At 34.6% G+C, this 26373-nt stretch overlaps 1 protein-coding gene across 5 annotated transcripts in view; it reads left to right on the top strand.

The window, feature by feature from the left end:
* The window catches only part of FER (FER tyrosine kinase), a 439195-nt gene that overhangs the window by 125612 nt on the left and 287210 nt on the right, over positions 1-26373 (top strand). For all 5 annotated transcript variants that reach the window (XM_078447626.2, XM_078447631.2, XM_078447633.2 and 2 more), the window contains one exon: positions 570-759. In XM_078447626.2, coding sequence (XP_078303752.1) covers positions 570-759 — 190 coding nt within the window. The remainder of the gene's footprint in view (positions 1-569; positions 760-26373) is intronic.

Below are 26373 nucleotides of genomic sequence, written 5' to 3'. Positions count from 1 at the left end.
GATCTGGGGACTTATGTTATGCTCATTTCCTCAGTGACAGCTCAGTCCTCAGTCCTCATCAGAACAGCTTTCTTCAACTCTTAAAACACACCCCTCACAAAATAAACACAGCTTCTTCCCAGGTTGTCACTTTGATTTAGTTTATTTTACCTGAGGCACAGATCTGACTTCAGCTATATTCCATTTGAGATTTGAAGTAAATTGAGATTCTGCTTTAGTCATATTAATTCATTTTAGGCCCTACACTTCTCAACCTAAGTGTCTGTACTCTGTGAGGTAGATGGCTTAGTTGTAAAGTAAAATGAACACCATACATTATAATATATTTCAAAGCATCTTGAATTTGTTTTTTGCTTCCAAATATTTTCTTCCATTTTGCTAATGCTAACATTTAGTAACTATCGTGATGATGCAAAAGCTGTTTGGTTTTATCATTCTAATGATTCTGAAGGACTGTTATAAAGGTGAAAATGAAAGGAAGCAGAAGCGTAATACATGTATAGTTTCCTTGAAAGGCTCTGTTTCTTAAAGAAGTTGAACTAATTTATATTTAATGTGTTCTTTTTCAGTATTGTGCTTCTGCTAAGCCAGAAACAGTCACTTGAAGAGCTGAAACAGTCAGTCCAGCAGTTGAGATGCACTGAGGCAAAGTTTACAGCACAGAAAGAATTACTAGAACAAAAAGTACAAGAAAACGATGGGAAAGAGCCACCTCCAGTAGTAAATTATGAAGAAGATGCACGATCAGTTACATCTATGGTAAGCCAAAGAGTAATCAAATGAGAAACTTGAAAGAGAAGTATCTAGGTAATAAATGAATATAAAAATTAATTCTTTTGCTATGACAAATTGTTTTTCTTGTTAACATGCAGGCCCTGTTAAACTTGTTTGTAAATGCAAAATAGATTTGTCAGTCATGTCAGGTCACCTGGAGAACATTTTTGGGAACCACCTGTAGAGTCAGAGGAAAAGCTCTTCTCTGGCCTTTAAAACTGAATACAAAGACTGCACATGTTTTTATTCCTGGAAGACAGAAGGTAGAGTGTTATTACTAAGATAGAAGTAAGAAATAAGGAGAAAGCTATTTATTATTTTTTTCTTCTTAAGAACAGTAAAATCTTATTTGTCTGAGATTGATGATATGTTTATTATTTTCACAACACATTTGATTTTGTTTAAAAATAGATTTTTTTTACTTATATTCTTAAACTACAGTAAACACATTCAAACCCACCAACTAGAAATTCAACTACATTTTATATTTTCATGACCTGTTTAAGAATGCCTAGTATAAATACTTTCCCTCCCCTTCTCTCCCTTCCTGCCTCCCTCCCTCTCTTCTTTCCTTTTTTTCCTTCTTCCTTTCCATCTTAGGTTGGTGGTTCTCATCAAGAGGACAGTTTTGCCCTCCAGGGGACATCTGGCAATGTCTCCAGATATTTTTGGTTGTTACAGTTAGTGGTATCTGATGGGTAGAGGCCACTGATGCCTCTAAACATCCTATAATGCACAAGACAACCTTTGCCTTCATATTCCAAACAAAAAAGTATCGAACTCAAAATATCAGTAGTGCCCAGGCTAAAAAAGCCTGAGGTATGTCCTTGGCTTTTTCTGTGAGTAGCTGTATGTGGTCCATAAATAGAACCAGCATAGCTGATGATGCTATAGCTGATATTTTAGTCATTTTTAGTTTATGTGGTTCTGAATAGTACAACTTGATTATTAAACATATTCAGATGTCTCTATTGAAAGAAAAGGCAGTATTTGAAAATGTGATAAATGAATATGAAATATTTAAATTATTATGGTTGTTCCCATTTTTGTTATTAATTGAGCCATGTTAATCTGTAAGTTACATGACTCAAATTAATGGCAGTGTTAACCAATACACTTATGCTTCAGTAGTGAATGCTTTTGTGGAGGAGTGCCTTAAAGAACTGTACCACTAAGATGGGCCACAGATTATGTATTCATTTAAAAAAAATTTTTTTAATGTTTATTTATTTTTGACAGAGAGACAGAGCATGAGCAAAGTGGGGGAGGGCGAAGAGAGAGAGGGAGACACAGAATCTGAAACAGGCTCCAGGCTCCGAGCTGTCAGCACAGAGCCCGGCGTGGGGCTTGAACTCACGGACAGTGAGATCATGACCTGAGCTGAAGTCAGATGCTCAACCGACTGAGCCACCCAGGCGCCTTGATTGTGTATTCTTATACATGTGATTAAAATGTATAATCAGAGTTAGGATTGTATAGTCAGGTTCTTAGAGATGTTGATGTTTATTTTGGCTCTATAATTCAATTACAGTGAAAGCCCATCTATTTATTTACAGAAATCTAAAAAAAAAATTGTGGAGGCAGAAAACATAATCATCTCTGTCAGGAGAAGCCATATTAATGTCTTTTTTTTAAAACTAGGTCTAATTTTGGCCAAAATTCCAAGGAGAGAATGATAAATATTAAGTACTGTGCAGAAATTCTCTATTGTCTGGGCATAAGTATGTTTCATTTATTCATTTGAGCAATATTTATTGAGTCAAACACATTTCTAGATGGCTTAAGATACATCAGTGAATAAAACTAATTTAAAAAACCTCTCTTAGAGGTCACATTCTGTAGTGAGTGGCAGTTAATAAATGAGTAATAAATTATATACTATTTTGGAAGATGCTAAATGCCAAGAAATAGAAACAGAGCAGGGTAGAGGGTTGGGGGTCTAGAAGTTGGGACACAATTTTAAATCCAAGTCAGAATAACCATCACTGGGTAGTTGACATTTGAACAAAGACTGGAGACAGGGAGCTACTACACCCCTTCATTTCTGGGGAAAGAGCATTTCAGTCAGAGGGTGCACCTGTTGCAAAGGCTATAATGCAGGAGCATGTTGGACTATTCAAGGTATGATTAAGGAAGTCTGAGTGGAGGGGAAAGTGAGAGTATGGGGAATGAGATTAGAGAAGTATTAGGGAATAGACCTTGGGGCTTTGTGGACCATAATTAAGGCTTATGACTTTTCTCTGAGTGAAATGGGAAGCCACTAGGGTGGAGAGTAATAACAGAGGAATGACATGCTCTGACTTTTTATTTAGATGGATTGCTGCAGCAACTATGTTGAGAATTTACTTAAGGGAATAAGGATGGAAGAATGAGATTATTGTAGTAACCCACATTATAGAAGATCATGGTTTGGGCAAGGATGGTAGCATGGGAAGTAGCAAGAAGTGTTTAGCTTCTGGATACATTTTGAAGGTTGAGCCCAGGAGATTTCCTATGGATTAAATGTGAGTTATGAGAGAGAATAGTCAAGGATGATTTTAAGGTTTTTAGCAGGAGAACTACAGGAATACAATTTGTTTCGAGTGAATGGAAAGATACACCTACGTAGCTATGATGAGGCAGAGCAAGATTTCAGTTTGTCTTTCTAAAAAAACAAGTCATTGTCAAAATTTGGTATTTGGGCCTTGTGTTCAGGAGTGCGATTTGGATTGGAGATATAAATTTGAGAGTCTAGGTATCACATGGTATTTAAAATCATTTGACTAGGGATGCCTGGGTGGCTCAGTCGGTTAAGCATCCGACTTTGGCTCAGGTCATGATCTCACAGCTGGTGAGTTTGAGCCCTGCATGGGGCTCTGTGCTGAGAGCTCAGAGCCTGGAGTCTGCTTCAGATTCTGTGACTCCTTTACTATCCTATATGATAATAAGTATTATCCTATATGTACCAGGACCCTTTCTTGATTCTTAATAACTATGTGTATATGCATTCTTTCAGAGGAACTTCTGAAGTTTTTTCTTTTACTTGGGTTTTGAAAATCTTAGCTAGTAAATCTTTTGTTCTCTGAGTAGTTTATAATATTTCCTTGTCTCCATGTGGGTGATTCTGTGTCTCCCTCTCTCTCTCTGCCCCTCCCTTGCTCACGCTCTGCCTCTCTCTCTCTCTCTCTCTCTCTCAAAAATAAATAAACATTAAAAAAAATAATAAAATCATTTGACTGTAGGCAGTCACCAAGTGAGAGAGAATAGAGAAGAAAAGAGAATCAAGGACTGAACTCTGGGGCACTTCAAGTTAGGTGGTCTAGAAAAGGAAGACCTGGTGGGAGACTAAGGAGTGACCAGTGAGGTAGTAGAAAATCAAGGTAATTTGGTGTCCTTCAAGTATTCCAAGGAGAAATGAGTTCCAGAATTTGGGACATGCTGGATTAAGGCAAAAGAAACCTTTGTACTAACTGCAGGTTTTTTGGAACTTTTAATATCCATTGCCTATGAAGGGAAGTATAGCATGGGATGTAGTGTCTCTGAAAATATTGACCTAATTCCTTTTCAGAGAGTATCCTAAAGGGACCATAGTGCAATGGAATATACTTTGGGAAATACTGAATTAGAAGAGACTTCCGTTCTTTTCTGATTGGGTTGTTGACAGATTAAACGTGCTGCTGATAATTCTAAAGGCATTTTGAGTTGTCTAAATGTTCTCTAAACCCAAGGATTATTTTATTTTATTTTATTTTATTTTATTTTATTTTATTTTATCCTTCAATTCTAGCTGTGCAGGACAGAGGAATTTGCCTTTTGGAAAATATTAGGAAGGTGAACTTTTATGACTGTCCTTGGATACTGATGGAAATACCAGAATTTTCTAATCCCTGAGTATCATTAGCTGACTTTACTATTTTTAAAATTAATTAATTAATTTAAAAGTATTACCTTTCTTCATGTTTGCTTTTAGTTGTCTAGATGTAAGAACGTAAGCTTTCAATCAGTATCTGTTGAGTTGAGGAAATCGACTTTATTTTCACTCCAGAGTAATCTAGTTGTTTTACTTTATAATAGCATGTGCTATGCACCAAATATAATAATTTTTGTTGAATCTTTCTTATATGTCGGATATATCTAGAATTGATGGTACTATATAATGAGTTCTTACTTTTTAAATATGGTTAGCTATTCTGAAAGATAATTGCCTTTACTTTGATGTTTCTGAAATTACACATTTTTAAGCTCTTTTGCTAGACTAATATGCAATATATATTTATCTTCTCTGCAAATCTTATTAAGTTCTGCTTAGTTGAACAGCACTATCAATAAAATCCTGTTTTGTTATATTTACAACCAACAAAATATATGGTTTGTTGACTAAATATTGTCTGTCATTATGACTCAGTAGTAGTCCATTTTACAGTACTGTCTGATATTTTCAATTTTATAGTTAAACACTGAAATGGACTGAATATCAGTTGAGGTTGACAGCATCATTGAAGCTTTTTCTGTTTTCATTATCAGGTACACTTTCTTTCTTTAAATGCAAATTCAAAGACTTGCTCATCAAATACATTGAGAAAAGTATGAGACAAAAAATCAGGAGACCCGAATTGAGCTTTGCCTCTGCTTTGTAACCACAGTCAGTTTCCTTAACATTTCTGAGTTTTCCTTTCTGTAAAATGAGGAAATGAATATTTATCCACCTTGCCTGATAAGATTTCTGACACTGAAATGAGATAATGTATATGAAGTGTTATTAAAACATGGGTTTTATTTCAGTTTTTTCTATAATATACCTTAGTTCACATGTAAATTAATTAGTAAATACTGAGTTATAATTTATAGAATTTTCTGTAGGATTATCTTATGTATTTCTTATTTATAAAGGCAAAGCCTTAATTAATTTCTCTGAGTACATAGTAGTACATGTACATGTACAAATAAAGGGGTCTTTGTGTCTCTTTTTTAGTTTCCCAGTTTTCTACCTCAGAGGTAACCTTCTAGAAGCATTGTATACAAATGAAAACATAAATGTTCATTATATGCCCCCTGCTCTTACACAGATGGTAGTATATACAACAATATTGTTCTGTACCTTGCTTTTTAACCTAATATATTTTAGATATCATTTCAATGTTTTTTATTTATTTTTGGGACAGAGAGAGCCAGAGCATGAAAGGGGGAGGGGCAGAGAGAGAGGGAGACACAGAATCGGAAACAGGCTCCAGGCTCTGAGCCATCAGCCCAGAGCCCGACGCGGGGCTCGAACTCACGGACCGCGAGATCGTGACCTGGCTGAAGTCGGAGGCTTAACCGACTGCGCCACCCAGGCGCCCCAGATATCATTTCATAATAGTGCATATACAGTTGCTTTTTTTTCATTTGTTCAAACAACAAATATTTATTGTCAGGTGTCCTATATCATTTTAGTTTGGAGGATGTAGTAGTGTACAAGATAAACACTTTTTTCTGTTCTCATGGACTTTCAACTCTAAGTGGGTATAAATAGTTAAATATATATATATTAAATAGTAAATATATTAAATATTAAACATATAATTAAATATATATGTGAAGTGGTGGTAAGTTCTTCGGAGAAAAATAAAAAAAAGATAGAAGAAAAAGGGTGATGGGATGTGTTTTTTTTTTTTCAATGTTTATTTATTTTTGAGAGAGAGAGAGCAGGAGAGGGGGAGAGAGAGAGGGAGACAGAGAATCCCAAGCAGGCTCTGTGCTGATAACAGTGAGCCCGATAGGGGACTCAAACTCACAAACCATGAGATCGTGACCTGAGCTGAAGTTGGCCACTTAATCAACCAAGTCACCCTGGCACCCCGGGAGGTGTTTTTGTTTTGTTTTGTTTTTTAAATTTTTTAATATTTATTTATTTTTGACAGAGAGAGAGACAGACAGACAGACAGAGCATGAGTTGGGTAGGGGCAGAGAGAGAGAGGGAGACACAGAATCAGAAGCAGGCTCCAGGCTCCAAGCTGTCAGCACAGAGCCCAATGTGGGGCTCGAAGTCACGGACCATGAGAGCATGACCTGAGTGAAGTTGGACTCTTAACTGACTGAGCCACCCAGGCACCCTGGGCAGTATTTTTATATATAGGGTTGTCAAGGAAGGCTTCATTATTAAAGTGTCATTTATGCAAAGATCTGAAAGAACTAAGGGAGCAAATGATGAGACTGCCTGAGATGAGAATATTCCAGAGCACAGTAAAAGAGAATAAATTAGAGATGGGGACAGAGGAGTAGACATATAGTCATGTAGATTATTGTAAAGACTTTGATGCTAACTGTTAGAGAAATTAGAAGCCATTGAAGATTCTCAGCAAAGGAATGACATGTTTACATGGTTTCCAGCCTTTTGTTATAATAAAGACAGCTTTGGTGAATAACAATGTCAGTTATAGATGTTGATTATTATGTTAATATTGAATTAATATATAAGTTTTGTAGATTAATAAATTTTTGCTTCTAGATTTCCTATGGCATGAATTTTATCATGTTGAACTTTCAGTGGCTTCGTAGGCCATTAATATTATTAAGTTATCCTAGGATCTGATACCTAAAGTATATTTACAGCTATATATTATGCTTTGTGTTTATTTGGTGTATATATTTCTAATACATAAAACAGAGAAGTTAAGAGATGATTGAGATGATGTTGCAAAAGCCTTGTTAACTTTTCCAAATGTTTTCCAAAAGTCAAGATTCGTTAACATCACTAATCAGGGAAATGCCAGTCAAAACCACAATGAGGTATCATCACTTCTCACCTGTTAAAATGGCTATTACCGAAAAGTTGAGAAAGAACAAGTGTTGGTGAGGATGTGGAGAAAAAGGAACCCTTGTACACTGTTGGTGGGAATGCAAACTGGTTCAGCCACTGTGGAAAGCAGTATGGAGTTTCCTCAAAAAATTAAATATAGAAATTACCATATGATCCGGCAATTCCATTTCTGTGTATTTATCTGAAGGAAACAAAAATACTAATTTGAAAAGCTATCTCACCCCCATGTTCATAGCAGCATTATTCATAACAGCCAAGATATGGAAACAACCTGAGTGTCCCATCAGTGGATTAAATATAAAGAAGAGGTGGATATATACATACAATGGAATGTTGTTCATGATAAAAGAGAATGAAATCTTGCTTGATATCTTACTGATATCTTCAGTATCAGGTGGAAAAAAAACCCTTAAAATTTCAAAATGCTTTCAATTTATATTTTAACTATTTTCTGTGCTCATATGCATATGCAGTATATATATGGGCCAAATCAAGTAAATAGTAAAAGAAAAGTAACTTTTTCATTTATATGTATCTATATGTCTATATATGTGTTTATGCATAGCACAAACCAAATGAAAAAACTGCTTTTCATTTATATATACATATATTCATATGTGAAAAAATGTGTATATATATATTTCAAACTTACCTTTTAAATTGTGGCTTTCTTAATATTTTAGCATAAACTAATGGCCAGGGGTTAATTAGCCCTAAAAAGAAAAAAAATAAAAGGAGAAAGTTAGGCAAGAATTAAATATCTACTATGGTTAATATAAATCAGAAGGTTTAATCACCCAGAGTCATTCAGTCATTTGGGATTCATCAATTGTTTTTTGATTATTTAGTACATGAATATTATTTATGGGGTTTTTTGGAAGGGTGGGTCAAAGATAAAATGGACTTAGACCTTGCCATTGGCTTTGGTGGGGGAGATGGAACAGAAGTAACTGATTAATAATTAATTAAAAATTGACTGCATTTTTACTTTTATGTATCCATGCATTCAAACATTTCAAAAAATTTAGTTGCCTAGCAGTGCCTAGATATACACTTAGTAAATGATTATAGAGGAAATGAACAGGTACAAAATTTCAAAATAAAATTTGGCAGGTTATAATTGATGCCACTCAGTTAAAAAAATGGTTTAAATGTTGAAGTTGGTTTCTGTGAAATATTTCTCACTTTATAAATAATAATGGAAGTGATATTTTACCAGAGTGACAAAGTCTTTAGTGGTTACAGAGTTAAAGATTGCAATGTGTGACTGCAATAGAATCATTATAGAGTGGGCTCCAGCTGCAGAGCCAGGCTTCTTGGGTTTATATCACTGTTCTACCACTTAATAACTGTGTGATGTTAGGCAAGTTAGGGACTTTTCCTGCCATCTTTCCCCAATGTGTAACATGAGAATTACAGTTTTACCTACTCTTGATTCATTGTAAGAAATGGTTAAGTTTACACATTTGAAGCACATAGAATAGTCTCTGCCACTTAGCAAACTAATGTCCTTTATTTATTATTTTTTTTAATGTGTATTATATTTTTGAGAGAGAGAAAGAGAGAGAGAGAGAGAGAGAGTGAGTGAGTCTGAGCAGGGGAGGGGCAGAGGGAGAGGGAGACAAAGAATCTGAAGCAGGCTCCATGCTCTGAGCTGTCAGCTTGAACTCACAAATTTCGAGAATGACCTGAGCTGAAGTCAGCTGCTCAACCAACTGAGCCACCCAGGTGCCCCTTCTATTATTGTCTTTTAATAGCTGATACTTGACTGTTTGATTATCACAGAAATGATAATGATTTAATATGTGTGCCTATTCTTCTGCTAGTCTTTATTTATTCTTTAGTCTTTTAAAAATTTTTTTATAAGAGCCAGCCACATTTTATTTTATTTTATTTTATTTTATTTTATTTTATTTATGTTTATTTATTTATTTTGAGAGAGGGAGCACTAGTGAGCGCAAGCTGGGGAGTGGCAGAAAGAGAGAAGAGAGAGAATCCCAAGAAGCTTTTATGCTGTCAGCACAGAGCTCAATGCAGGGCTCAATCCCACAAACTGTGATATCATGACCTGAGCCTAAATCAAGAGTTGGATGCTTAACCGACTGAACCACCCAGGTGCCCCTGTTCCTTAGTCTTGTCATTAAGCATAAATGTTTTCTTTTAAAAATGTATGCTATTAATTTTTAGATGATAGATAAGCAATTTGGGATCTACTCTGTACTTAAAGTATGTTGTTTTTTGGCCACAATAGATTACAAAACATTTTTTAAAATATTTATTTATTTTTGAGAAAGAATGTGAGGGTGGGAGGTAGAGAGAGGGGGACAGAGGATCTGAATCAGGCTCCACACCAACAATAGTCAGTTTGTGGGGCTCAAACCTACAAACCATGAGATCATGGCCTGAGCCCAAGTCGGATGGTCAACTGACTGAGCCATCCAGATGCCCCAATTACAAAATATTTTTAAAATAAAAGATCATGTAATTCACTCGGGATTATGTATTGCTGACATCAATAGGCTTGACCACCTAATCTTTTTTTTTTTTTTTTCCCAGAAAAAGAGAGAGGGAGAGTGGGGGGGGGGGCAGATGGAGGGGGATAAAATCTTAAGCATGCTTAGTATGGAGCTGGATCTTACGACCCTGGGATCATGACCTGAGCTGAAATCAAGAGTTGGATGCTTAACTGACTGAGCCACCCAGGCGCCCCCACCTAACTTTTTAAAAGAATTTTTTATTGTTATTACCTTAATTACTTGAAGCTCACTTTTTCCTACTACACTGTTAAAGTTTGTGTTTAAAATTTTGTACAAAGCAACTTTTATAAAAGCATCACTTATAATTACATTTTAATACCAGTTTCCTTTTATAGTTTAATGTGAATGAAAGAAAAAAATCCTTAAATACCATTAAATTTTATGATTATTTATTCATTCATGAAATAACATTTTTCTTTTAAGTTTATAATTATGGAAAATTCAATTAACAGCTTTTAATACATTGACTTTAAAAATAACTCTTCTTGTAAATTTATGCAATATTATTATTCATTATATCAGTTGAAATCTGGTTTACTCATACTTCTTTTGTCCTTTCCTGTCAGTATTATTTAAATGTTCTCTTTGTAGCAGCAGTGCAGGGTGGAGAAACAGGGAATTTGAGTGAAATCAGCCTGAGTTTATTTGCTGTTAGGTGATTTTTTACCCCACCCCCAATGTTAGTTTCTTCATCACTAAAATGTGGTTACTAATATGCACCTCATAGGATCCTTATCAGTGCTAAATGAATGAATGCAAAGGCAAAGGCATGTTAAAGAGTTCTAGACATAGTTAGGAAGGTGCTTGGTGCACATTTAGTTTTTCTTCCTTTTTTTTTCCCTTTTTGCCTTTTCTCTGTCTTTCTGTCTTTTGTCTCTTCCACCTTTGCCCCATTTCTCTTCCTTTCTCTTCTGCCTGTTAAACACAATTAACCAACTTCTATGAATATTGTATGCCATGTACGGAGACATCTGCGGATAATAAGTCTGTGCATTCATAGCTCTACATTTAGGAGGCAGAAAATGACAATAAACAACTGATTAACAAGAAAACATCAGACTTAAATGCTGTGATGAAATTGACCATTAATATTCCTTAGGCTTTAGCCCTCAGCCCTTGGTTTTAAATCCCTTCTTTGTAGTCATGTATCTGTGGGCTTTTTTCTCCTTCTGTCATCGTTAAAACATCAGATGATAACTCCTGAATCTTCATTTCCAAAGAAATTGGGAATACTGGAATGCCAGTCAACAGAAAGATGAAAAATGAAAGCAGAAAAATTAAGGGACTTATACAAGTTTACACAAAAAAGGTTAAATGTAATAAAACATTTAAATTTATTAACAATTTCATTATTATTCTCAAACTAATTAGATTTTCTTCCTGTGATTCCCCCTACACACACCCCCCAGATTAACTGTTTACCTAACTGGCATTCATTCTTTGTTAGTTAAAAAAAACAAAAATAAAAAACAAAAAACAGGGACACCTGGGTGGCTCAGACGGTTAAGTGTCCCAGTTAAGCGTCCCACTCTTGGTTTTGGTTCAGGTCATGATCTCTTGCAGTGTCTGCACTGACAGTGCAAAACCTCCTTGGGATTCCCTCTCCCTCTCTCTCTCTCTGCCCTCCTCCTCAGCTCACACTTTCTCTCTCTCTCAAAAATTAAATAAACACTTAATGCAAATACATTGTTTGAAAACACAAGAAAATTTAATTATCTGAAGAAAAAGTCTATTTAGTTACATGACCGATTTGTCATAATAATTATGAATAATAAAATTGCTAAAAATTTCCATTTATAAATGAATACAGTTCTTCCCTTTGTCCTATACTATAGTTTTGTTTTTGTTTTTACACCCATTGAAAATAAATCAATTAAAAAGCAAGTACTTGGCATATAAGCCATTGCATCACATGTTCAGGACATTATTTTAAAAATTTTTAAATAATTTAATTTCTGTTATCCTGAAAAAAATTATTACAGACTCTACAATTTATTTTCTACTTTTTTTTAAGCTGAATAACATTTATCTTAAAATTATGTATGAGAATGTTGTTATTTTTTAGCTTGAATTGTGAGCAGAAGTTTGATCTTGCATGTAGAGAAAGATTTGTATTTATCTCTAAAGTCTTTTGTTGTAAATATTGAAAATTATTTTATGACATTAATTTTTTAACTTTAATTGAAGGATTTTATAAAGAGAATATGTGAATATTATTATTTATTGATTCATTTGGTGCCTAATGAAAGAATTTTAAATCCTAATAATTTTTTTTAATATGGTCTTCTGCAGAAAATTGTTTATAGTGTTAGTATTTCAAACATTAAGACCCAACTGTTAATTTTTAAAATCATCGGTTTACTTTGCAAATCCCAGGTGAATGATAAGATCTTAGATTAGGAAAGGTTTTCTCTGTCAGAATATATCTAGAGATCTTTTAGAGTCTAATTCTACCAGGTAAGGTTTTAAAGTTGCTTAAAAGTCACTTAATCCTTGGAAGGAGAAACAATTCAGTAAGAAAGAATGATTTACACTTAAGTATTTTACTATGTGGTAGAGAGGCTTCATGGAGGCTACAAGAAGAATATAAACAAATTTAGATCCTTTGATCTGCCTTCATTTTAAACTTGAATTAATACTGTAATACTGATGATAACATTTGAACAACTAGGAGGTTACATTGTTTAAAACTGCATAGTTAAGGGGCGCCTGGGTAGCTCAGTTGGTTAAGCATCCAACTCTTAGTTTTGGCTCAGGTCATCATTTCATGGTTTGAGCCCCGAGTTGGGCTCCGCGCTGATAGCACAGAGCCTGTAAGGATTCTCTCTCTCTGCCCCTCTTCCTTGGCTCTCACTTGCTTGCTCTCTCTCTCTCTCTCTTTCTCAAAATAAATAAGTAAATTTAAAAGAAAAATAAAACAGGATAGTTAAGAAATAAGATTATTCAGATAGACTAATGGAGAAGAATAGCCCAAAGAAGCTCCTATTTATATAGGATGCTAATAGAAGAATATGAGTATTTAAGGTGAACAAAATTATTCTATACATTTGGTAGGTGCCGATTTAGATCTTAAGGTCATACCACATAAAAAATAAATTTCAAATGCATTACTCAAATTAAAAAAATAAAGGCACAAAATATGAGTGAACATTTTTCTGTGTTGAAAAACAAACTGAATTAAAAATCTGAGTAAAAACTGGGAATTTGTGCTGCAAATATGGCAAAGGATTAATTTTTTTAAATGTAGAAGTGAGTCACCTAAATTGGTTTATAAAATAGTAAAGTACCTATTATAAGTGGGAAAAGAATATCAATAAGAAATTCATAATAGAGAAAATATAAAGTTTAATAAAAATATGGGAAAAAATTTCAACTCCACTAATAATGAAAATAATGATTAAGAAATGCAATTAGAAAATAATGATTTATTTAATTTGCCTGTCACTATCCAGAATGGCCTCCTTCCAACCTGTTCTCCATACTCCAAAGTCATCTCTTAAAATTTCAAACAAGAACAAATCTGGTTATATTGAGCCCCTCAGAATGGCTTTAATGACTTCTTATGACTTTTAGTCTAAAAACCAGTGTCTCTAAATGGCCTGCCTAAAGGCCTTATGTTGTTTGGTCCCAACTGTGGACTCTGACCAATCAGAATGGACACTGGTCATAACCACCTCCATGGAAGGAAGAACAGAAAAAGAAATGAAGATATAAGATGTGAAGGCCTGAGAGAAAAATCTTGGGGGCAGTTCAGGGGCTGATTGTATTAATCTAGTTAAAGAACAAGTTGTTGGAGAAGGTAGTAAGAGTTTATAAGAAGCTATCAAGTGTTGTCTGAAATCACACAGATGCAGCAATTCTCTTTGCTAAGTCCCAATTTAGGAATGGTAGAATGATGCTGAAGGTAAGCACGAATAAGCATCGTTGGAGATGAAGGCATCCAAAGAACTTTGAGACTTTGGGCATAAAAATTCATGATAATGTTAGGTATTGCAAAGACCTCATTAAATGAGGGCGAGTGTCTGAGAGGCCAGTAGATTATAGCATTGAGAGTGAAAATGCCCTGGCTTCATTTATGCTGTTGTTATAAATACTTCATCTCTTATAATTATTTTCTCTTTAGTAATTAGAGATGCTGGTGCTTAACACAGTACCTGGCAAAGAGTAGATGCATAAACTTTTCTTCAATATGCCTGATGTTGTAAAATGAAACTATCAGCGGTTAGATTCCAGTTTTTAGAAAAATGCTGGGCTCTGTCTTTGCATATTTTGGTATATAAGCATGAAACCGAACAAAACACCTACTCACATAATGTAGAGGGGCAAAATATTCCAGAATATGTTTTAGAAAGTAATAAATTCTTTATAACACTGATGGAAAGGAAAGAATGCAGAGAAATAGCCTTGGCTAGTGTATTTATCACTTGTAGATTGGTGAAGGCAAAAAATTTAGTATTTTGAATCATTTAAGCAGGGCCTACATGCATTATGTCCTCAATAATATCTTAGTCACTACAACCATTTGGAAAAACTATTTGGCAATACCTACTAAAAACAGACATGCACACACCCTGTATCCCAGTACATCGACTCCTGGGCATAGATCCAATAGAAATGAATGCATATATTACCCAAAAGTCATGTACAAGAATATTCACAGGGGCACTATTTATAATAGACTCAAACTGGAAGCTGCCAAATGTCAACAGTAGAATAGATAAGTGGTAGAATATTTACCCAGTGTAATATTCTGCAGTAATAAGAATGAGGAAATTAAAACTACATATAGCAGTATGGATGAATCTTAAAAACTTAATATCGAGTGAAAGATACCAGACAATATGTATTTTGTGATTTCATTTATCTGGAGTTCAAAAACAGGCCACACTAATCGATGATATTAGAATTTAGGATAGTGGTTATCCTTGTTGGGGTGGGGGGTGGGTGACTGAAAGGCATACAGAAGGCTTCTGGAATACAAAAATGACTTGTTTTTTGATCTGTGTTCTGGTTACAGGGACCTTTTCAATCTGAAAAATTCATAAACTGTACACTTTGATTTGTATACCCTGTTGTATACATCTTGTACTTCAACCAAATATTTCAGAAAAATATTGTTCCAATTTAGCATGGGACCAATATGAAAGCATGCTCAACTCTATATGTATATGTTAGTTTTTGTCTCTGTGTTAGGCTGTTTATGGCTGTCTTTTCAGAATTACTTGGAAGGAGGGGGAGTGCTTAAGTTACACAGGCCATCCTTTTATCTCCCTGTCACCCATTCCCTTCCCATATAATGATATTTCTTCTGGGACCATACACCTCCCTCCCTTCCTTTCTCTTTTCTTAACAGGCTGTAGTTAACTATGTTTGTTGAGAAAGTGTTGTGTCTTTCAAGTCTCTTGGGTTGAAAAAAGTTCGCTTGAGGACTATTGGGAAAAGGATGTTGCCTTAAACTCTTTTAAATTCTGAATGCCTCTTGGAAAAGTAGCCTATTAAGCATTGCCAGATATTAATATGTACCTCAAATCAGGGGCTTAGAGAGCTGAAGAAAGTGGGAGTCACCTTGAAAAGTGGGTAGTGCAAGCATGGCAGTTCTAACACAGGCAGCCTAGTGACTGGGTGTGAGATTTGAAAGGAAAGTTAGAGATTGCTGAACATGACTTTAGTCTATTTCATAATTTTGTCTAAGCCTGGCTCTTCCCTTTTCGAAAGTGCTTTAGGTTGAGAAAAGTATGTGGACAAAAAATAGAACAGAGAATGCTAAGGAAAGGGTCTCAAAATGTTGGAAAGGAGAACTGACTTCTTATAGCCAGGAATGTGAGGGGGCTACAGGTGAAAACAAATGGGCTTAGCAAGGGCAAGAAGGATATGGAGAAGGTGGGTAACTTGGGGAGGTAATAGAAATGAAGTAGGCTATAGATTATGAAGGGTGGCTAGTTTCAGAAGTCAGTGGCCAAAGGACTAAGAACAGGATTGGTAGAGATTGAAGGTCTGGCAGAATCCAGTGGGATCCCACTTGGTAAGAAAAAGCTTTAGTTGTCTTTTGAGAAATTTAATAAATCTGATAGTCACTAGAATCTTCGTTGTTCCAAATAGACAGAAGGTACTGAAACTCTGGCAGTTCAAATGATTTGTGTTCTTTTTTCTTTTATTTTTTACATATTAGATCCAGTCTCTAGGGAGCCAGATCATTGTTCTTATCCCACAAAGGAGTTTTTTGTTTTTGTTTTTGTTTTTGAAAAGGGGATACTTTAGGCTCTTCTAATTAAAACTTGATTTTGGAGGAAATTCCTGTTTCCCTCCATCCTTTGTCTCTAAGGCTGTTAAGGAATAATCAAGAAAGGAAAAAAAGAGAGATCTGATGAGGGGAGAACAGAAATGAGAAACAGATGAGGGGAAGAAGCTGAATAGAGGTGAAGAACATGAAAGGTAAAGAACTGAAGAGACAAAAGAAAATACAGAAATAAGAGGTAGGTCAAAGTTGAAAGAGAAAGGGACTAGGAAAAAACAGCTGACAGAGGAGAGCACATGAATTTAAAATAAAATAAAAATATTGAAGCAAGCTAACTTAAGTGTGTCAAAGTTTTTCCTTTAAATAGTTCAGTAAAATCTGGGGCGCCTGGGTGGCTCAGTTGGTTAAGCGTCTGACTTCAGCTCAGGTCATGATCTCCTTGTCTGTGCTGACAGTTCAGAGCCTGGAGCCTGCTTTGGATTGTGTGTCTCCCTCTCTCTCTGCCCCTCCCCTGCTCACACTCTCTGTCTCTCTCTCAAAAATAAAGAAACATTAAAAAAAAAAAAAAAAGTTCAGTGAAGTCTATCAATGGATACAATTTGTGGTTCAGATACTTAGTAAAATTCATTCTCATATTTTCAAGTTTTAAGAGCCAAATTATACTAACTTAAGAAAATTGGTTTCTATCTAGTTATTTGATTAACACTAAATTAAGTTATTCATTACCAAATGCTTTTATTGGGTGGTATTTAAGAGGAAAATGTTACAGTGGAACATTTTGATGTTTACTTTAATAATGTAGTCCCTCCCAACAGAAATCTGAAATATCATAATTTATTATGGCATTTGTGGATAGAAGGTATGGATGAGTATAGATTTTCATTATACATATAGTTACTTCAATTTGCTATTATGTCACAGTTATTTAGATAGAGCTTATGTTAGCAATGTTTAATTATTACAGATATCTATACTTTTTGATATTGTGAGCCTTTTTCAGTTTTATTATAAAATATTCATAGTCTTCGGCATTTATTAGTCTTCAGTGCAAGTGTACTATTAGAAAAAAATTTGCTAGATAACTCTTATCACGCCCACTCATGGTTAGAGAATATAGATGAAATTCAAATAATCTTGAAAACTCTTAGATCGCTTTTTGTCCTCCCTTTGTGCATACTAGAATTATGTAGACTTTTTGTAACTATAATCAATTTCATATCATAATTGATCATGTTTTCAAGGATTTAGTTTCTAAACTTAAAACTAAAAAAAATTAATTGAACATGGGCTTCTATATTTTGATCAGGTGGTCTTTTTAATATGATACAATGAATATTTTATATCATCTTTTATTTGTATAGTTGTCATTTATTAAACATGTATTTAATCAGAAAGGCTCTTTGCCAGTCTATTTTGATAATAATGAAAGTGATGAGGTTTCTTTTTTTTTTTTTTTATTTTAGAGACTAATGGTATAGATATACTATTCAAACATGTTGATTTTGACTTTTCACTAGCTATTGCACTCACCAAGGGAATACCTATGTACTTTGTAGCATCTTATGATAGCATACAATTTAGAGGTCTCCTTTTAATTTAGTGATTCCTTATTATAATTGAAAAATAGTGCTAGGGAATTATTTCTATTCTGAAAGATATACCATACTTTTAAAGTGATGGAGCAAATTGTGCAAATACCTAAGATATTTGGTTTATGAGAAGTAAAACCAAAATGGGCTAGACATACTGTGAAACAACACTGGTCTTTTGTTCTCCTTAAGAATTTGAAACCTAATTTAATTTGTGTCTGCCTTTCCTGATAGGTTTCTTGGGTGATCTTTAGGGATGTTGCATCTTTACCAGCTCCCAAGGTCAAAGTCAGGGACAGCTTTGACTTTTAGCAGTAGTACAACATGATTTGGGATTCAAATGATAAAAACCAAAGAACATGAGGGAGTCTTTCTGTGTCCTTCCAGTTTTCTTTATAGCTCTTCAACTGATTGGCAGGAATTGAAAAAGAGCTAAAGCTTTAAGGTTCAGCAGTATCCTTTCTGAGAAAAGCAGCCCAGGGGTACCTGGGTGGCTCAGTGGGTTGGGAATCCAACTCTTGATTTTGGCTCAGCTCTTGAGCTGAGGATTGTGGAGTTGGGTTCTGCACTGAGCATGGAGCCTGCTTGGGATTATCTCTTTTTCTCTGAAAAACAAACAAACAAAAAAGAGCCTTTAAAAAAATTTTTTTTTTAAATAAAAAAGGCAACCCATTAGAATGACCATGTGTAGGGGAGTTAAAATGGCAGGGAGCATGATGTCACCAATTATAGGTTATCAGGTTTATGTCTTAAACTGTTAGGAGAAAAGTCTGTTAGCTCTGGAAATGTGTAAATGGCAGGTTACAAGGCTTTTCGTATAGATTTATATTTGCTCATTTATGTGCTTGTGTTCATTCACTCATTCATTCATTTTCTGCCTCAGTCCCCTGAGTATTTGAGGTAGCTAATGCTAACAAAATTCAGCAAAATATAAACAGAAACTAAAATCAGAACCAGGAAAAATAGAGGTTGTAACACATTATCAAGACTGGGAGAAAGACTATATAGATCATAGCATGTAGTTACTACACTTCAGCTATTATTTTGTCTCTAAGCTTCCCAAAGGCCAAAATGAAAAAGGAGATTAAGTCATATAACACTTACTCTTAAATAAAAGAAAGCATGTCACATTGAAGGGGAAGCACAGCTTTTCATTGTGTTTAGCTCTAATAGAATTTCCTACTGGAGGCTTTAACACTGACTTCTCAGTGACAGTGCCCTTGACAGTATCACCACAGCTAATGCAGGAGGGAGATTCATAACACCATCTCTTGCAGAATCTAGAATCCCTCAGTGGAGATGGAGGCCATAACACCGAAATCAGTTCTGTGGGGGTCTAAGAATACAGCTATTTATACACTGGTTTCATCCAAGAAGTATTTGTTTGAAGGTGAATGTGTAAGATCAGAAGAATTTACTAGTAAATTTATTAGCTGATTTTTTTTAAAAAATTGAAAGCCTGTTCTTTGAAAGTTTTTGGAAATGTTTTATATATGAAGGTAATTCGTATATGTTTGTGAAAATATAACCCTCATAAAATTATTCAAACCTTATTTCCTGTTATGATTAAAAAATATTACTGATGATTAAAGGGAAGTTATCAGTGTCAAACTTCAACTTTTGCTGCAATTTTTATGATATACTGTACTTATTAATGTCATACTGTTTTCCACCTTAATTTCACTTTGTAATTTCTTTTGTTGGGTTTAGGTATGGTCACTCTTTGTGCAGACTTTAAAGATATGTAGTTAAAGAGGGCTACAAATCTATTATATGAAACGTATTCCATTTTGGAGGGAGTTGTTTTCTTTTTCCCTTTGTTTCTTTTTTTTTTAAGGTTTATTTTATTATTATTTTACTATTTATTTATTTATTTATTTATTTATTTATTTATTTTTGAGAGAGAGTATGAGTAGGGAAGGGACAGAGAGAGAGGGGGACAGAGGATCTGAAGTGGGCTCTGCGCTGACACCAGCAAGCCTGATGAGGGGCTCCAACTCACAAACTGTGAGATCATGACCTGAGCCAAAGTCAGATATTCAACCTACTGAGCCACCGGGGTCCTCCAGAGGGAGTAGTTTTCTAAACAATATGATAAAAATTTATTGCAATTCAAAATTTAAAAGTTTTCAAAAGATCAAAAGTCACCTGATTCGGGTCATTAATGGTTGGCAGTGTAAAGCCTCTAATATGTCATTTAAGGAAAATTACTAAAAGGAGCTGTGTGCTAGACATAAAATATTGTTATTGGCAAATAATACTGTAGGGAAGGTGCTATTCCTACATTTCATATGAGAATATTGAAGCTTAAAGAGGTTAAGCAATTTGTTCAGAATCAGAGTGACAGATTCAAACTCAAAATTTTCAGACAGTGTAACCTAAATTCTATCTGAACAGTGACTTGTAGTCAGAGACAAATTAGTTCAAATCCTCTCTTTGATATTAAATATATGACCACAGGCAAAGTTATGCAATCCTTCTGAGCTCAGTTTCCTTATAGGTAAAATGTGGCAAGTCATAGAAACTTCACAGAATTATTTTGGAAATTAATGAGATAATGTTTGTATAAATTAACAGAGTGCCTGGCATGTAATTAAACTCAATAAATAGCTATAAGGAAAGGATAAGTTAGCATGATATCTCCTAAGTGAGTTTTTTCAGTATATTTAGGTTGGAGGCTATATTTCACTTTAACATATTGTAATTCTTTTTCATAATATAATACTTAAAGATAAGAAATTACCAGACCTAAAGCTAAGAAATTACCAGCAGGTGGAGCTCAGTGTCAGAGAAACCAAATTTCTGAAATTGGGATATTTTTCACTTTCTGTTTTAAAAATTAAATAAATGTGCATCATTTTGAAATGTATATGTGAAAGTTTTCTATTTTTAACATGCCTACCAGAAGTCATCACCCTGTAACATAGTTCTTAAACATGCAAAAATAATGCTTAGTTATTGGTATCATAATGAATTCTTTGTTATATCATGATGACCATTTATGTGCACGAATAAGACATGCTTAAAGTGAACTTCATTAGTATGGACTCACTTAGAATTTGATAATTTCATTCAGTAATTGGACTGATAATCTCAAATTTAACTGCTCAAAATGTGCCACTTTCATAGGTTTCCACTTCTTAGTAAATGGTATCACCTGTAATCAGCTGCTCAAGCCAAAATCTTGGGAATCACCTTTGTGTTCACTTTTTCTCAAATCTCACATCCACTCCATCAGCAAGTTCTCTTGCTGCCACCTCCAAAATAAAACCCAAATCCCACCTCCTGTCAGCCTCTCCACTGTGATCATCCTAATAAAAAAACAGCATAAATTGTGGCCTGGACTACCTGCTAACGGTTCCCTTGCCCTTCCTCCATTTTCTTTTCTATATAGTAACTAGAGTCATCTCAATGTGATCTTATCTATCTCCTGCTTACGACCCTCCAGTGGCTTCCCTTGGTAACTAACATAGAATTCGAATTTCTTATCATCGCCTAAACTGTGTGTTCTGGTCCCTACCTGTCTCCTTCCAGTATAGCCTGCCTCCATCTCATCTCCCACATTGTAGCCTTTCTGACCATGTTGCCCCTCACTTGCCAAACGTCTTCTCATCTCAGGGCCTTTCTGTTTTCTCTCTCTTTAATATTCTTTCACCAGTTTTTCATATGACTGGCGGTCTTCTTTCCATCATTTCACCTTAAATATCATTCCTTCGAGATATCTCTCACTGCTGTAGCTCTAACGGGCTCTGTTCTTATCTGTCTACCCCTGCCATCAATATTTATCCTATTGCCCCTTTTCACTTGTTACGTAGCACTTACTTCTAGTGTCTTTACTCCTCCTCCTCCTCCTCCTCCTCCTCCTCCTCCTCCTCCTCCTCCTATTTTGTTGGCTAACATTTACTATATAGTAGGATTCTTCTAAGCATTTCTATGCATCAGTTACTTTAATATGTGTGTTTATATGTAGTAACTCATTTACTCATGGTGTTTGTTTATGTGTGTATGTTTTTAGTATCTATTTTCTTCCCCTATAAGCCCTGCCAGCTTCCCAAACCGTAGCTCCAACAAGACAGGCATTTTAATTTTGTTTACTGCTATTTCCTTAGCTTTGTGCAGTACTTGGCACATAGAACAGGGTCTGTAAATATTTTTTGAGTACTGGCAAGCTCTTAGAACCCATAATAACAAATAGAGTCATCAAATATTAAAATAATCTCCTAGGGGAAAGAGAACATTTTCTAAGGAAGAAATCATGCCTGACTGATTGTTCTTAGAGTTCTTGTATATGAAGATGATAGGGCATAAACTTAGGTTTTATAAAAGACTGACAATAATCTTTACCAGAGATGACTAGTAAGTCACCATTGGATGGGAAATATGCTGACCCCAAGAAAAGGGTCAGAAATCAAAGCGTAAGAGTAAATATATATTTAGGAAAAATTAAAGATCAAGGTGCCTCAGTAATGAATAACCACATCTATTATGGGTTGAATTGTGTCCTGCAAAAAGAGATGTTAAAATCCTAATACCCAGTACCTGTAAATATGACAGGACTTATAGATGTAATGAAGTTAAGATGAGGTCATCAGAGTAGTCTGTAATCCAATACAACTGGTGTCTCAATAAGAGAAGAGAGACTGACCTACAGGGAATAAAAGCCATGTAAAGACAGAGGCAGAGATTGGAGTTATGCTGCCATAAGCAAAGGGTTGCCTGCAGCTACCAGAAGCTATGAGATACAAGGAGGGGTCCTCCCCCAGAAAGTTTGGAGGGAGCATGGTTCCTGATGACACTTGGATTTCAGACACTGAGCTCTAGATCTGTGGGAAAATAAATTTCTGTTGTCTTAAGCCCAGTTTATGGTGCTTCGTTATAGCAGCCCTAGGACATTAATACAACATCCACTGTGTTTGTTATCTTTATAAGTGACCTGGAAGATTGCCTGGTGAGATATCTAGATGACATTAAAATTTTCTATTCTGAAAAGCAAAACTAATGGGTATTAGATGATCATAGGAGACATACCTGAGTTAGCTTTTCTCTGGGCTAGACCAAGAAGCAAGAAATCTAGCTACCATAGATTTTATATTCCTTGAGTGTAAACATCAGTTCTGATTTTTTTTTTATCTACAAGATTGTTTCTAGATTTAAATTTTGTTATTTTTATGAGCCTGTGAATTTATGTGTCAGGTACCTAGTAAATGCTAAATGAATATTGAAAGAGTAAATGAATCAGACCAAACAGGAAATAAGAGATAAAGGTAGGAAAATATAAGTATATAAGTAAGTTCGTATATGTAAAAATCTGAATTAGGTTTAAAATGATCTAGGGGAAAAATGAGACCAAGGAAAGAATATTGAGAATTGGTATGTATTGTTGAGTATATCAACCCTTTGGCAGAAAGACAAAATTAATGAGTTGCTAATACATCCTTTGAGACTCCTGGCAATAGAATACTTATGGTGAGGTGGAACAGGGAACTAGCTTAAATAACATAATATAATGGTTAATTGCATGGATTCTGGAGCAGAGTTGCTTGGGTTTGAATTGTGGGTTAGCCACTTACGGGCCGTGTAACCATGGCAAGTCTGTGCCACCAAGCTTTCTGTGCCTCAGTTTTCTCATCTGTAAACTGGGGCTTGTAATATAACATGTCACATAGGATTATTGTACGTGATTAAATGAGATAATCCACCTAAAATGTTTAGAACAATGCCTGGCTCATAAGAAGCTCTCTATCCCATGGTATCTATTATTATTTGTTAAATGCAACATTTTAGAGAATTCTTAGAATATAAAATACAACTTTCCCCTGATGGACATGATTGAAAGGTGAATTGTTATGAACAACAAAATCAAAATGTGGGTATATTTAAAATAGAAAAATAGAGTAAATTATACAAAGAGGTAAATTTTATTCTTTTTATTTATTTTTAAATTACATTGGCTTAGAAAGGAAGGCTAAGGGCTTAAAGGAGGAGATGTTATGACAGAGCTGTGAACCCAGGAAAGTTTTACTGAGTAAGACTTTGTATAGTAGGTTTTTCTTGCTTTTACTTTTTTTCTTACTTAAGAAATAATTAATTAAAAAGCCCCGGATTAAGAAGAGCTTTGTAGCACAGCTGTTTGCACGGTGTTGTTTTAAGAAGTGCTTAAAAATTTGGTTTATTTTCAGAGATCTCAAGATCCAAGTTCCTGAAGCAGAAAGACTTACTCAGGTTGTATAGGAAGGAAACTACTTATTAAAAAAAAAAAAAACAAACCATTGGAAAATAGATCTGTTTCTTAAATAATAGATCTTAACACATGAAGATTTTCTCTTCATTGCTGGATAGTAACATTTGTCGGATGTATCCATTCCTCTTGTTCAGAACTGAGGGGTATACTTCCATGCCAACAGGGGGAGGTAGTATCAAATAGGAGATCCAGATTTATGTCTCTTCTATCTTGCATTTGGCTCTGACAGGAAGGTCTGTGAACAAATTGATTTCTGTGGGCCCACCGTCAGCAGCTCTTGCTAAGATTTGAGATGGAGAAGAAAAATACATGTGTGTATTGTGAGAATAGGCTGGAGCCTGGTTGTGTCTCCGAGTCCTGTAAAAATTGTGCTTTAAAGCACAGCTTTGAGAGTTCCTCTCCTTCCACATCAGAAGCCAAAAGAGATCAGGTAAGGGGGAAGGCTGTCTCAGGCGTACTTTAGTCAGGATGCAGAAATCATCTAAGAGTCCAGCAAATCCTTCACTTTAAGCTGCCTCTTCAAATGGGAAGAGTAAGTTTTCCTGATTGCTGAGTATGATCGTGTCAAAATTCTTTCGAAGGAATACTATCACTTGATCCCAAACGAGCCCATTAAAAAAGCGAAAGTCGCTTGTTTTCTATTTCTCTTTAATTTTATTTATTTTCTTTATTCACCCCTCACATTTGAGAAAAATATGTGCTTTCTACTACGCCAAAACATGGGACGGGGGAGAAAAAGTGTACCTTTGTGCAATATCTGAGGAGAAGCATTGTTCAATTTAAACTCTGTGAGGGTATTAAGATTTTTGTTTTCCACATTTCAGTTTTTTTAACAGCTGGTGAGTGCAGTTTTACCTTCATATTTTCAGTTTCTGTGAGGAAGTGGATATAATATTTTTCTTGATAAATGATAAAAAATTGGTGACAGTACAAGATGAAGCTTTTCACTATGACATATAACTATATAGTTCAATGTTAATTTTATAATCAATTCCTATGCTTGCTTAATTTAGTAACCTAGAACACTAATTTCTTAATATTTTAATGTATAACATATAATTCTATGAATAATAGGAATGGAGTCCTACCTTAAAAGTATTACGTTAGTAAAGCATTATATTTACACATTATTTTGCAGTTGAAACTTAATTGCCTACATCCTCCAGATTCCTTAATTAAAAATAGTTTACCCGTATATTTTAGGCTATCATTCTCCCAGATTCACTATGTTAGGAAAAACAAATTCTGGCCTTCAAATGAGAATGGAAAATGTTAAGAGTACTCAATGATTATATACCTTCATACATTTTTTCTTATATTTATTGAGAGTTGTATAGATATATAATTGTTGTTTTATTGTCACCAAATTCAACATTTAAGTTATGATGTTCTAAATATTAGTGTCCTGTAATCATTGAGTAAGTACTATTCATAAGTTTAAGAGTCACTCCTTACATTTGTAAGTTTTGTGTTACCTTGATTTGTAGAGTCATAAAAATATTAGAGGATATAGAATCCATTGGTATCATCTGGTCCAATCTGTCATTTTATATATAAAAATGTCTTTGAAGCCTAAGATAATTAGTGACTCACAGCTAGCTAGTGACTTATGTAACTCTAACTTTCTATAGGTTTGAAGGAATGTCTTGCTTCCTTTTTATTCTTCGTTTCCAGATACTGTGTATATATTTTTTATGACCCTTATTTGATATTTTTGTGTATTTATATGTTTATTTTTTATATGTCATTTGTTTAAAACAATTTTATGCTCTTTATTTCTTGTTTCTGAAATTGTTTTTAATTCTCTTAATTTCTATTCATTTTTCTTTTCTTTGTATTCACCCATAACTCTAATAGTTTACCTTTGGTTATTACCCATTTACCTAAATATAATGAGATTACTTATGGTAAATCTCTAAATATGCTTTTAAACACTTAAACGTTTATTTATCATTGTCATTCTGCTTAGTCAGATATTACTACACTCAGACACACACATATTCAGATTCACATGTAATAGCTTATGTGATGATTTGATAATTGATCAAAGGAGGGTTTTTTATTCTTAAGGAGTCACTAACCTTCCATGGGGATGTTCTGAGATCTTTGGTTTTTACTCTGTGATATTCTTTTAAAATGTTTCCAGTGAATCCTTATCACCCAAGATGCATACTGACTCACAAGGGCTTATTTTAGTCAAGAGTTTTCCATTTTACTAG

This window comes from Panthera onca, chromosome A1 (assembly GCF_046562875.1).
Source record: "Panthera onca isolate mPanOnc1 chromosome A1, mPanOnc1 haplotype 2, whole genome shotgun sequence".
Taxonomy (NCBI): Eukaryota; Metazoa; Chordata; class Mammalia; order Carnivora; family Felidae; genus Panthera; species Panthera onca.
This window is presented reverse-complemented; position numbering and strand designations above follow the sequence as displayed.